The sequence below is a fragment of the Neolamprologus multifasciatus genome, chromosome 18, assembly GCF_963576455.1.
Source record: "Neolamprologus multifasciatus chromosome 18, fNeoMul1.2, whole genome shotgun sequence".
NCBI lineage: Eukaryota > Metazoa > Chordata > Actinopteri > Cichliformes > Cichlidae > Neolamprologus > Neolamprologus multifasciatus.
In genome coordinates this window covers 1725874-1739869 of record NC_140456.1, presented here as the reverse complement: position 1 = coordinate 1739869, position 13996 = coordinate 1725874, and the positions used below count along the sequence as shown (strand labels likewise).

Sequence of the window (13996 nt, the reverse complement as noted above, 5' to 3'; positions counted from 1 at the left end):
AAGCACCTCACAAAACTTGCTACAAGGCATAACCCGGCTCATAACCATAGCACTCGCAGCAGTGTGCATCACGTGATAGAGCGGCTGTGTGCTACCAAACCAGCATTTCATCTCCGAGGACGTTTTCCCAGAGAGAAGTAAAGCAAGTGTGTAAGTTCATCTCTGAATGTTTGTAAAGCATTCCCGCGTTAAGATTAACAACCAATATATGGAGCGACTGCCTCTCTGTCTCTCTCTCTCCTGCTGCTACTTCAAAGGTGAAACTGATCAATGATCAGCTGATCAGCTTTTCTGTCGCGAGTCTGTCTCTCTTGTTTGTTTTTGGCCCACTTTGCACCAGAAAGAGGAAACCAGCGGCTAAACAACAGCAGCACGTTTAAGCTTGATAAGCTGTTGTTAGAATTTATTTAATATTACTTTCTACACCAGGATCCTTTTCTATGCAGCTGACAGCTGGTAACTGTGCAGGGGCGGATCTAGCAAAGTTTAGCCGGGGGGCCGATAGGGCATGAACAGGGAAAAGGGGGCACAAAGACATACTTTTCTTTCTTATTCTCATTTAAAATGTCTGGCTTTTAATAAATAATTATCTGATTCTTACACCCAAAGTTTTAATCTGATGTAAAATATAAATATAAGTCCATTACTGTATATAGTAACTGTTAATTCTAATATACCCTAGTAAGCTATAGTACTTTTTCCTTTGGGAAGGTACCATCTGTGCAGTCTGCAATTTTGTTGAAGAAAGATGTTGAATCTATTTAATTATTCTTGAAAAACAATTTATTTCTGTGCATTTTCCTCCCTGCATCAAATTAAATTTGATTACATCGATTAAGCATCATGAGGTGGAGGGTGGTTCCCTATTTTTTTTTGCTGGGAGTTTGCAACCCTATTAGTTAGGTTGCTTAATATTTCTGCTAAGTACTCTTTAAAATACCAGAATAGGAAGGATGGAGCAGGTTTAAGTTTATTAGATTGGTATTGCTGAACTATGAAATATTTTGGGCGCAGTGTATTTTTTACATACAGGTATAACAGAATAGCTTTAGTGTTGTTATTTATTTAAACGTGAGTATAAACTTATACAAAATGCAGCAAGATATTAAAAAAAAAAAACAGTTTTATTGATTAAAAAACACTATATCGGATTCATATCGGTATTGGCAGATATCCAAATTTATGATATCGGTATCGGTATCGGACATAAAAAAGTGGTATCGTGCCATCTCTAATTTATATAGCACCAAATTACAACAAAAGTCGCCTCAAAGTGCTTCATAGATACAGAGAAAAACCCAACAATCATATGACCCCCTATGAGCAAGCACTTTTTGGCAACAGTGGGAAGGAAAAATTCCCTTTTAACAGGAAGAAACCTCCAGCAGAACCAGGCTCAGGGAGGGGCGGGGCCGTCTGCTGTGATTGGTTGGGGTGAGAGAAGGAAGACAGGATAAAGACATGCTGTGGAAGAGAGACAGAGATTAATAACAGATACGATTCAATACAGAGAGGTCAGTTAATACATAGTGAGTGAGAAAGGTGACTGGAAAGGAAAAACTCAATGCATCATGGGAATCCCCCGGCAGCCTACATCTATTGCAGCATAACTAAGGGAGGATTCAGGGTCACCTGGTCCAGCCCTAACTATATGCTTTAGCAAAAAGGAAAGTTTTAAGCCTAATCTTAACAGCAGAGATAGTGTCTGTCTCCTGAATCCAAACTGGAAGCTGGTTCCACAGAAGAGGGGCCTGAAAACTGAAGGCTCTGCCTCCCATTCTACTTTTAAATACTCTAGGAACAACAAGTAGGCCTGCAGAGCGGGAGCGAAGTGCTCTAATAGGGTGATATGGTACTACAAGGTCATTAAGATAAGATGGGGCCTGATTATTTAAGACCTTGTATGTGAGGAGCAGGATTTTGAATTCTGGATTTAACAGGAAGCCAATGAAGGGAAGCCAAAACAGGAGAAATCTGCTCTCTCTTTCTAGTCCCTGTCAGGACTCTTGCTGCAGCATTTTGGATTAACTGAAGGCTTTTCAGCGAGTTTTTTGGACATCCTGATAATAATGAATTACAGTCGTCCAGCCTGGAAGTAATAAATGCATGAACTAGTTTTTCAGCGTCACTCTGAGACAGGATATTTCTAACTTTATATTCTCCATTTATATTTCTCCATTTACATACACAAACTGGAGTCTATTAGACAGATATGATACAAACCACTGCAGCACAGTACCTGCAATACCTACAGCATGTTCTAATCACTCTAATAGGATATTATGGTCGACAGTATCGAATGCTGCACTGAGGTCTAGCAGGACAAGCACAGAGATGAGTCCACTGTCAGAGGCCATAAGAAGATCATTTGTAACCTTCACTAAAGCTGTTTCTGTGCTGTGATGAACTCTGAAACCTGACTGAAACTCTTCAAATAAACCATTCCTCTGCAGATGATCTGTTAGCTGTTTGACAACTACTCTTTCAAGGATGTTTGATATGAAAGGAAGGTTGGAGATTGGCCTATAATTAGCTAAGACTGCTGGGTCTAGAGATGCTTTTTGAGTAAAGGTTTAACTACAGCCAGCTTGAAGGCCTGTGGTACATAGCTGATTATTAGAGATAGGTTGATCACATTTAAGATCGAATAATTAATTAATGGCAGGACTTCTTTGAGCAGTTTTGTAGGAATGGGGTCTAAAAGACACGTTGATGGTTTGGAGGAAGTAATTATTGAAGTTAACTCAGAAAGATCAGTTGGAGAAAAAGAGTCTAACTTAACATCAATGGTTCTAAGAGTAGCTGTAGATAATATTACATCTGTGGGATGATTATTGGTAATTTTTCTCTAATGATAAAAATTTTATTTGTGAAGAAGTTCATGAAGTCATTACTAGTTAACGTTAAAGGGATGGTTGGCTCAACAGAGCTCTGACTTTTTGTCAGCCTGGCTACAGTGCTGAAGAGAAACCTGGGGTTGTTCTTATTCTCTTCAATCAGTGACGAATAGTAAGATGTTCTGGCCTTGTGTGGGCTTTCTTATAAAGCAGCAAACTATTTCTCCAGGCTAAATGATGATCCTCTAAATTTGTGACACGCCATTTCCTCTCCAGATTACGAGTCATCTGCTTTAGGCTATGTGCTTGAGAGTTATACCACGGAGTCAGGTACTTCTGATTTAAGACTTAGTTTTCACAGGAGCTACAGTATCCAGAGTCATACGTAGTGAGGAGGTAAAATTATTAACAAGATAATCGACCTCTGTTGGGGTAGCGTTCAGATAGCTGCTCTGCTCTGTGTTGGTACAGGTCATTGACGATGATAACAGTGGGTGGATTATATTCTTAAACTTAGTTACAGCGCTTTCAGAAAGACATCTACTTTGATAAAGTCCACTCTCCACTGCTGCGTAATCAATTATTGTAAATGTAAATGTTATCATGAATACTGTTAAATGTTCAGTTTCTATGCCATATGTTAAAACAAGATCTAGAGTGTGATTAAAGTGGTGGGTGGGTTCTTTTACATTTTGAGAGAAACCAATTGAGTCTAATAACAGATTAAATGCCATGTTGAGGCTGTCATTTTTAGCATCTACATGGATGTTAAAATCACCCACAATAATTATTTTATCTGAGCTCAGAACTAAATCAGATAAAAAGTCTGAGAAATCAGACAGAAACTCTGTGTAAGGCCCAGGTGGACGATAGATGATAACAAGTAAGACTGGTTTCTGAGTTTCACAGCTGGGGTGGACGAGGCTAAGCATCAGGCTTTCAAATGAATTAAAAGTCTGTCTTGGTCTTTCGTTAATTAATAGGCTGGTGTGAAAAATTGCTGCCACACCTCCCCCTCGGCCTGTGCTTCGAGGTTTCTGGTAGTTAGAATGACTCGGGGGTGTTGATTCATTTAAACTAACATAATCATCCTGCTGCAACCAGGTTTCTGTAAGGCAGAGTAAATCGATTTGTTGATCAATTATTAAGTCATGTACTAACAGAGACTTGGAGGAGAGAGACCTAATATTTAATAATCCACATTTCACTGTTTTACTCTTTGGTTCAGATGTGGATACTGTATTGTTCTTTCTTTGTGATTGTTTATGTTTAAGTTGTTTGTTGCTGGTTTTTAGTTTGTTTTTTTGTCTGTTTGGGAGCTGACACAGTCTCTGTGGAGATGGTTTTTTGGGGGGGGGGGGGGGGGGGTAGCAGGAGGAGAGAAGCTGCAGAGAGGCGTGTAAGACTGCAACTCTGCTTCCTGGTCCCAACTCTGGATAGTCATATTTTGGGGGGTTTAATAAATTTGTCCATATTTCTAGAAATGAGAGCTGCTCCATCCAAAGTGGGATGGATGCCGTCTCTCCTAACAAGACCAGGTTTCCTCCAGAAGGTTTGCCAATTATCTATGAAGCCCACATCATTTCTGGGACACCACTCAGACAGCCAGCAATTTAAGGAGAACATGCGGCTAAACATGTCACTCCTGGTCTGATTGGGGAGGGGACCAGAGAAAACTAGAGTCCGACATTGTTTTGGCAAAGTTGCACACCGATTCAATATTGCTTTTAGTGACCTCCGATTGGCGTAACCGGGTGTCATTACTGCCGACGTGAATTATGATTTTACTGAATTTACGTTTACCCTTAGCCAGCAATTTCCTTCAATGTCACCTCCTCTGGCCCCTGGAAGACAATTGACTATGTTTGCGGGTTTCTCTAGCTTCACATGTCTGAGAACAGAATCACCAATTACCAGAGTTTGACCCCCGGCGGGTGTGTCGCCGAGTGGGGAAAAACGGTTAGACACATGAACGGGTTGGTGGTGTACCTGGGGCTTCTGTTTAGGACTATGCTTCCTCCTCACCGTCACCCAGCCGCCCTCTTTCCCCAGCTGCTTGGGGTCTGCCGGGGAACAGCTAGCGGGGCCTACGCTATCTTCGGCTGCACCAGCTACAGGGGCCTGCCTAGCTACGGGTGAATGAAGGGTGCGAAGCTGGGTCTCCAATTCAGTAATCCTGGCCTCCAGAGCTGCAAATATTCTACATTTGTTACAGATATCATTACTGCTAAAGGAGGCCGAGGAGTAACTAAACATCTGACACAATGAGCAGGAAAGTGCAGGAGGGACAGGTGAAGTAGCCATGGTGCTAACAAGTCGGCTACGAGCTAAGCTAAGCTAGCGAAACAGTACAGAGACAGTGAGTGAATACTTTGGCTATAAATTAGGTAGTGAGTACACAGAAAGTGTGCTTCGGATGAAGCACGTGAAGATTATACTCTGAAAAAATAATGTATTTAAAAGTTTTTAATTAAATTGCTAAACAGATAAGCTACTCAGAAACACCACTGTGTTTGAGCAGGAACAGGAAGTGATACTCTACCACAGAGCGAGCAAACACCAAGTGACAGCACCTTTGATACCGTTGATCATCATATCTTAATCCACCGCTTAAATCATATGGTAGGGATATCTGGATCTGTCCTAAAGTGGTTCACCTCATTGCTGGTGGATAGAACACTTTAAGTTTCAGTGGGAAACTTTTGGTCAGATGTAGCTAAATTTTCATGCGGTGTTCCACAAGGATCGGTTTTAAGCCCCTTGTTATTTTCATTATATATTTTTGCCATTAGCCCTTATCATTAGCAGTTTCAAAATTATTTCTTACCATCTGTATGCAGACAAAATTATACATCTCCTTTAAACCTTGGGAATTAGACAAATTATCCAGTCTAATGGACTGTCTTAAGGACATTAATGGCTGGATGACAAACAATTTTCTGCAGCTGAACGCAGACAAGACTGAGTGTTTAATTCTCACTCTAGAGCAGGGGTGTCAAACTCCAGGCCTCGAGGGCTGGTGTCCTGCAGGATTTAGATCTCACTTTTCGCTTTTTTCATTTAAGAAATGTTGCCAAACTTAGGACTATTGTCTCAAAAGGTGAACTGGAAATGTTTGTCCATGCCTTCATCTCCTTCCAATTAAATTATTGTAACACACTCTTTTCCTGTATGTCAATGGCTTCTTTAAATCACCTTTAAATAGTCCGAAATGCAACAACAAGGCTTTTAATCCACAGTCATAAATTCTCCCATATCACTCCCTTGTTAAAGTCCTTGCACTGCCTTCAGGTTGGGTACAGACATCAGTTTGAAATCCTCACTCTTACTTATATGTCTTTAAAAGGAGAGGCCCCCAATTATATCATTGAGCTTCTTCACCCTTACCCTCAAAAACATATCATTAGATCCATGGATAGTGGTCTTCTGACTATTCCATGTACCCATTTGAAAACAAAGGGGTATCGTGGTTTCCAAACCCTAGCTCCAATATCATGGAACAGTTTACCTCCCCTCTACACACCATCGACTCTGTGGCTTCTTTTAAAAAACAGCTGAAAACACATTTATTTAGACAGGCATTTGGGTAATGTTCATGTGTAATATGTTGTTTTGTCTGATATGTTTTTATACTGTTTAAAAATACATGTTTATTATTACTACTCCTGCTGCACTTTATATATAGACTAATAAGAACAACAACAACCTTGGGGTATTTTACTGTATATAGTAAGCATCTGTACACAGTATAGTATTTTGGATTGTTTTCTTCTTGTTTATTTTTTCTATTTTCATTTCTCTAGTGTGGGATTAAATAAAGTCTATCTCTGTGTCTTTACAGCAATAACTCTGTGGGACCGTAAGGATCTCAGGGAAGATATAGCAGAAAGACCACAGACCTCTAATGATTTTGAAATTGTTGCATCTGAATCAATTTCAGACAAATCTTCAGCTCTAAATGTTGAAGCTTCACTGAAGGCAAGTTTCCTGGGTGGACTGGTTCAGGTTGATGGATCTGCCAAATATCTGAATGATAGTAAATCTTCCAGAAATCAGGCCAGAGTAACACTGAAGTACAAGGCAACCACAAAGATCCAGGAGCTCTCCATGAATCATCTTGGAAGGGACAATGTGAGACATTCATATGTTTTTGATAAAGGCTTAGCAACACATGTAGTCACAGCTATTCTTTATGGAGCACAAGCTTTCTTTTTGTTTGACCGTGAAGTTTCTAAACATGAAGATCATCAAGATGTTCAGGGCAACTTGAAGGTGATCATCAACAAGATTCCCTTACTTTCTGTAGAGGGTGAAGGTTCCCTGAAGATGGAAGAGAAGGACAAAACCAGTCTTGATAAATTCTCCTGTAAATTTTATGGAGACTTCTGTCTTCCAAAACCACCAACAACCTTTCAAGGTGCAGTAGAAGTCTACCAGAGCCTGCCAGGATTACTGGGAGACAAAGCTGTACCAGTGAAGGTCTGGCTGCTGCCACTGACAGCTTTAGATTCTTCTGCTGCTAAACTCGTCCGTCAGATCAGTATAGGATTAGTTCAAGAAGCACAGAGAGTCCTGGAGGACTTCAGTGAGCTGGAAATGAGGTACAATGATGTACTGAGAACCACCACTGCACAGCAGTTCCCACAGATTGATAAAAAAATTAAAGGTTTTAAAGAAATGTGCTCTGAGTTCAAACTGGAATTCCAACAAACTTTGGGCAAGAAACTTCCATCAATCCGAGGAGGAGGAGAAGAGGAAGCTGAGCTTGCAGAGATCCTGAAGAAGAGACATTCTTCACCTTTCAGCAGCAAAAACCTGAACGAGTGGATGGACTGTAAAGAGAGAGAAATCTACACATTAATGTCTTTTACCAGGATGATGAAAAACACCAAAATCATCTCATCTCAAAATGATCTGTACAAGGAAAGTCTGAGTGCAGAGCATGTTGTGTGTTTTGTTTTCACCTCTCTGGGAAAGGATGAACCGTACCTCTCAGCTTTATCACAATACTTAAAAGGAAAAACCAACCCAGACCTTCAAGATCGTCACACTCATGATGTAGAGAAGGAACAATGGTACGCCTCAAAAGAAGTAACAGATGAAATGAGGAAGAAAGCAAAACTCTTCAGTGATTTTGCAGAGGCCAACAAGGAGAACAAGAACATTAAGTTCCTGACAGTGGGGTTTACTAATGAGACTCAGGAAGGTTCCAGCATCTACCTTTATGAAGGTGGATTTGCTGTCAGTGAGAACTTTGAGCCTCCTTCAAAGCCTGAAACTGTGACAGCAGCTGACATAAACCACAACAGTGTGACACTGAAGATTTCTCCACCCAGGTTTGGAGCAGAGAACATCACCTCCTACTCTGTTGAGTTCTGTGTCAGTGGAGAGGATGGATGGCAGCAGAAGACAGAAGTTGAAGAAGTCACAGTGAGAGATCTGAAGCCAAACACAGAGTATGTGTTCAGATGCAGAGCAGTGACCTCAGCAGGTGTCGGACCAGCTAATGTAATCAGTGATGCCATTAAAACTTTACCCTGCAGCCCTCCTGGAAAACCTCAAGCTCAGCCATATTCAAGTGAGATATCAGTGAGCTGGGAGACACCTGCTGAGCTCGGAGAGGATGTGGACAAATTGAGTTACATGGTGGAGTATTCAAAAACAGATGATAATGAGGAAGCTCTGAAGTGGAACCAAACAAAGTCAGCAGGTGAAAAGGTGATCCTTTCAGGTCTTCAGACAGATACAGAATATGCAGTCAGGGTCAGATGTGATTGTGGTTCAGCTGGAAGAAGCAAAGAAAGCATCACTGTTAAAGTCTGCACAACATTTAAACACCTCGCAGAACTTCTCAGGATTAAAAGTGAAAAGATCAAATCTGATTCCCTCTCAGTTTACAAACTGCCTCTGACAGAAGAACACATGAACATAGATGGATGCAGGAAGTTTAACTTTGGAGAAGAAAGCACGAGGCAGAATCGTACAATAATGCTTCTTGGAGCAACAGGATCAGGAAAGTCCACTCTGATCGATGGGATGATCAACTACATTGTTGGTGTCAAGTGGGAGGACAGTTTCAGATTTAAATTAATTAATGAGGATCAGTCAACATCACAAGCTCACAGTCAGACCTCTGAAGTCACTGTTTACAAAATCAACCACCAGGATGGATTTAAAATCCCGTTCTCTCTGACCATTATTGACTCTCCAGGCTTTGGAGATACAAGAGGCATAGAAAGAGACAGAGAGATCACAGAGCAGCTACGTAATCTCTTCTCTGCTCAGCACGGTGTCACTGACATTGATGCTGTGTGTTTTGTAGCTCAGGCTGCTTTAGCACGACTCACAGCAACACAGAAATGTGTGTTTGATTCAGTTTTTTTCTTTGGCAAAGATGTGGCAGAAAACATCAGGGTTCTGGTGACATTTGCAGACCGTCAGCGACCTCCAGTTCTAGAGGCGATCAATGCTGCAGGATTCCCATGTCCTAAAACAAAAGATGGGCTGCTGGTTCACTTCAAGTTCAATAACTCAGCACTGTTTATAAACAACAAATCAGCTGAAGGAGACAGAATGAGTGATGATGATGATGATGAAGGAGACTTTGATCAGATTTTTTGGGAGATGGGGACAAAAAACATGAAGAGTTTTTTTGCTGCACTGAGTGTCATAGAAACCAAAAGCTTGACACTGACAAAGGAAGTCCTCAGAGAAATAGAGCAGCTCAAGATTTCAGTTGAGAAAATGCATGAGCAGGTGAAACTTGGGTTAGCCAAGCTTGAGGAGATAAACGAGACGAGTGATAAACTTAAAGAACATGAAGCAGAGATGAGCAGAAATGAGAACTTTGAATTTGAAGTTACTGTCAAAAAGCCGTTTCAGGAGGACGTTTCTAGGACTGGAAACTACATCACCAACTGTCAGCAGTGTCATTACACCTGTCACTATCCCTGTAGCAGACCAGATGATGCAGGTAAAAGAAACTGTTCAGCAATGGGATCAAATGGATATTGTACTCAGTGTCCAGGCAAATGTTACTGGAATGTGCACTTTCATCAGAAGTATAAATGGGGCTATGAAGACGTTAAAGAGAAAAGAACAATAAAAGAGATGAGAGAAAAGTATGATAGAGCCAGAAGAGAGAAGATGACTGTTCAGGGACAGGCTGACAAACTGAAGGCTGAATATATATATTTACAGGCTGAGGCGATGAAACTAAAGGAGATATCTGCCAAGTGTCTGAACAGACATAAAGAGATAGCACTGAAGGCAAACCCTCTGTCCACTCCAGAGTACATCGACATGCTTATTGAAAGAGAGAAAACTGAGGGCAAAGAAGGCTGGATGAGACGATTTGTGTCTCTGAAGGATATAAAGGAAAAAGCAGAGCTCATGGCTAAAATAGAGGAAGGAGAGAAACCCCTTCACTGAACGTTCATGTGATCACAAAGAAGAACAAAGAAAAGGTCGAGACCAGTTTGAACTGAGATGATAAAGATCTGAACTCAGTCGATAAAGACAAACGACACATGTAAAAAAAAAAACCCTCTTATTTACTGTTTGCTGCCTGATAAGATCTCATTTTAAAATTGATTCATCTTTAACATAGAAGTGTGATTATATTTTATTGGACATTAAAATGTTCGACTTTTTCCTTTCAGCTTCTTTATATTCTTTACGTTTGATCTAATATTAAGTTTATTTTCTCAGTGACTCCTGATGTTGATGTTAATGGACTTTTTATTTTGTTGATTTTTGTGCTTTTATTAAAAAAGTGTAATTTTACTTTTTGTTTCCTTTCCTGTAATTTTTCTGGATTTTTCTGTTGCTTCATAAAAAACAGTAAATGTTTATCACACATATGAGAGCAGCTGTTTTATCATCTGTGTGAGGGGACGTAGTTTTACTAACTCAGACGTGTCATTTACACATTTACAGCTTCATTTTCATTTGCTTCCTGTGCACTCGTGCTGCCGGTGTGTTAGCTTTATCTAAGTAAAACCCTTTGCTGGAACAAAGAGACAATCCACTGCAGGGGCAAAACAGCGGTCCACCTAAAGAAAAGGCTCTTATACTCAAACATACAGATGTGTCTGCCATACCATACATCAGAAAGAGAAGATACAACCTCTCTCATGATCCAAGGATGTATGTGAGGTATGCCAGAACACTCTGGAAAAAGGAGTGAACGTCCTCCCATCTCATAGTACACAGAGTCTTACTAAGGATGAGACCTTCTATCAATATGCAAACAATTATAGACTCTAAGCATATATGATCGTGTTTCTAAGTACAAATGTCAATTCTAAAATCTCACTCTGACACAGCGTTTGTTCACAGTTCAAACATTTATTCAAACAGTTTTTAAATTTACACTCAGTGACTCAACACAGTGCTTGTAGTTTGGTCAGCAGCCCAACAGAGGGCGCTCCCTTCCAGCAGAGGCAGCATGAAGAACTTCAGCCGTGTGAAACCAGCTCGTGTGACTGAACTGCAGCTGTTTGTAACAATGTTTGAATGTTTCCAGTGAAGCTGTGCTCCTTTAGTCTGTGCATTTACTACATTACACATTATTTTATTAGAATCATTGAATCTGGCAGTTCTGAGCTCTGTATTCACACTGTGAGTTACAGCAAGAGCTGATTTTTAAAACTCTGCTGACATTTTTAATTTTTCTTCCTCCTTTCAGATCAACATAAACTTTATGATCCTTGAGGGGCAATTTGCTTTGTAGCAGCAGCATAAACACACGACAAATACAGCCAAAAAACACAAATCCCATAATAGAATTTAAAAAATCGACATTTAAATCTATTTGTTCTGCAACGAGGTGAAGAATAGCTCGTCCCTGAAGGCAACAGCTGATACTCACAGAGGATGTGAGCTGTCACCCCGAATCCTTCCTGCCTTCAGGATCGCCCTCCCTCTACACAGGAGGGCAACATCATTTAGCTTTATACCTGCTGTTTGCTGTCTAACAATGTGCTCCAGCTTCTTCTTATTCTTCAAGCTAAGAGACCCAAACACGCCTTTATTGTAGCTTCTAATGTGAACTCTGATGACCAGGATGGAAACAGATTATAACAGCTGTTTCAGGGTTTCAGTGAATTTTGCTTGTGTGCTTTTAAAAACTCCTCAGCTGTAGATGTTTAATAAATAATAATCAAATCACTTTTAATTACATTTAGGAGCCCTGTAACCCCAAATGGTACAAATACATTCTATCCTCCATCAGCCAGTCCTGTCATTAGGTTGTGTTTGATTAAACAGAGACACGAATCCCTTTGTTGTCGTGTCAGGAGCTGCACGCTGTGGTGACCTGCTTTGTTTTTAAAGTAATATAATTTGAGCTCTGATTCATTAATAATTACTCAAACCTGCTGGATTGGCTTTAAGATCATGGTCACATGATCATGAGTTTGTGAGTGTAATGTTCTCATTAACACAAAAAGTTGAACTGCACGATGATTTTGGTGAACAGGCCTCTCAGTCAGCATCACTGATCTGCTTCAGTCTCATGTCAGCTCATCAGATAAGGCCTGCATGCTTCTACACTGTCTGCTGTTTGAAAACAGATTTCACTGCATTTAATACCAACTTGAAGTTAAATGTGACTGAACAACATCAGAGGTAGAAGAAGCACAGATAGCTGTGGTCTGAAGACAGATGAACACAGCGTATGAGAAATATCAGTGTTATCGTTACAGTCAGATTCATAACTTACTGAACAAAGACACAAGGTCTATAGTTTTGTCTCTGTAAACTACCACAGTGGATTTTAAATAAATAAAAATAAAAGAATCAGAATCAAGTTCATATTTTTAGCTTTAATTCACGTTTGTGAATTAAAGTAAATGTTTAAGAATTACAGACATTTCTATACACAGTCCCTCATTTTCAGAGACTCTAAACTGAGTAACAAGTAGTTTGATACTAAAACATTGTTGATGCTCAGGCTTGTGTGGAGCTTTCTGTGTGTTTGACTGTGAGGTGTCTGAAGAGAAAACATATGAAGACATTCAGGAGTTTAAGATGATCGTCCAGAAAATTCCAAAATGTCATTGAGGATTCAATGAAAATGGAGGATGGGACAAAACCAATGTTGATAAATTCTCCTGCAGATTTTATGGAGACGTTTGTCTTCAGAAAAAACATCAGTCTGGTAAGATGCTGTAGAAGATTACCAAAGCCTGCAGGAGTTACTGGGAGACAAAGCTGTACCAGTGAAGTGACATGTTTAAACTCTTCTGCTGCTAAACTCGTCCGTCAGGTCAGGATAGGATCAGTTCAAGAAGCACAGAGAGTCCTGGAGGACTTCAGAACGAGTGGATGGACTGTAAAGAGACAGAAACCTGCACATTAATGACAACATCAACACAACAAAGCCTCTGCCCACTGCTGGTGACAAATGACAAAATGTTTAAGAAGCATCAAACGTTGTTTAAATAGTTGAATTTGATCTCTGTGCTGCAGACTTCATCATGCACACAAGATCAGCTCGTCTGTCCAAGTAGATGGAGGTCAGAGGGTGACCTGTGATCCCTGCATGATTCCTTCAGCTCAGTTTTTTACCTGCTGTGATGTCATAGAAATGTAGTTAGTGATGAAATGTTGAGATGAAGCTGCAGTTTGTGGCCTGAGCCGACATCACGATGGGACTGTGTGGTTCAGAGCCGGCCTGAATGAATAATAGATCATAAACACATCACAGCTCAGATATACTAACAATAAACTTCTGCTTTATTACTCTGAATCTTTTGTCATTATGTCAAAACCACATCAAATGAATAAATAAATAAATATATGTGTGTGTTTGTGTTGAGTCATTACTGTTGTAATGTTTGGATGTTGCCTGTTGCCTCAGCAACACAAACCTTTGTTGGTGGGATGTGAGAATCTTAAAATAAAAGCAGCATTTAAACAGCTTTAATTACAGCCTCATAATGAAAACAGTTTATAATATTTCATAAAATTTGACTCGACGTCCTGTTTCTGTGACTAAAAACAGCAACAGCCTCATTTAGAACAAACTGGTTGTTGAAGGTTTCTGCTTTTATAAATCAGATTAACTCACTTTCTGAAGTATTTAATAAATCAGATCTTTCATCTTCACCGAAGGTTTTCTCTGTCTGAAGTTTGTTTTTATAATATTTGACACT

At 40.1% G+C, this 13996-nt stretch overlaps 3 protein-coding genes across 6 annotated transcripts in view; 2 read left to right on the top strand and 1 right to left on the bottom strand.

Annotated features, from left to right (window-relative positions):
• Positions 1-13996, top strand: part of LOC146496937 (uncharacterized) — a 44984-nt gene that overhangs the window by 5978 nt on the left and 25010 nt on the right. For 2 of the 3 annotated variants that reach the window (XM_085140608.1, XM_085140607.1), the window contains exon 2: positions 6679-9282. In XM_085140608.1, the coding sequence (XP_084996734.1) occupies positions 6679-9282 (2604 nt within the window). Of the gene's footprint in view, positions 1-6678; positions 10703-13996 lie in introns of those variants that run through there. The other variant, XM_085140606.1, reaches the window with a different exon arrangement.
• The window catches only part of LOC146496939 (uncharacterized), a 32499-nt gene that overhangs the window by 4589 nt on the left and 13914 nt on the right, over positions 1-13996 (top strand). The gene's annotated exons all lie outside the window — the stretch shown is intronic.
• The window catches only part of LOC146496935 (uncharacterized), a 66814-nt gene continuing 63627 nt past the window's right edge, over positions 10810-13996 (bottom strand). Inside the window, exons 4-5 of one of the 2 annotated variants that reach the window (XR_014870649.1) lie at positions 13410-13515; positions 10810-13171 (exon numbers count right to left, since the gene is read on the bottom strand). Coding sequence is in view for 1 of the 2 variants with exons in the window: in XM_085141037.1 (XP_084997163.1) it covers positions 13485-13515 (31 nt within the window). In the remaining variant the exon portion in view is untranslated. Of the gene's footprint in view, positions 13516-13996 lie in introns of both variants that reach the window. The other variant, XM_085141037.1, reaches the window with a different exon arrangement.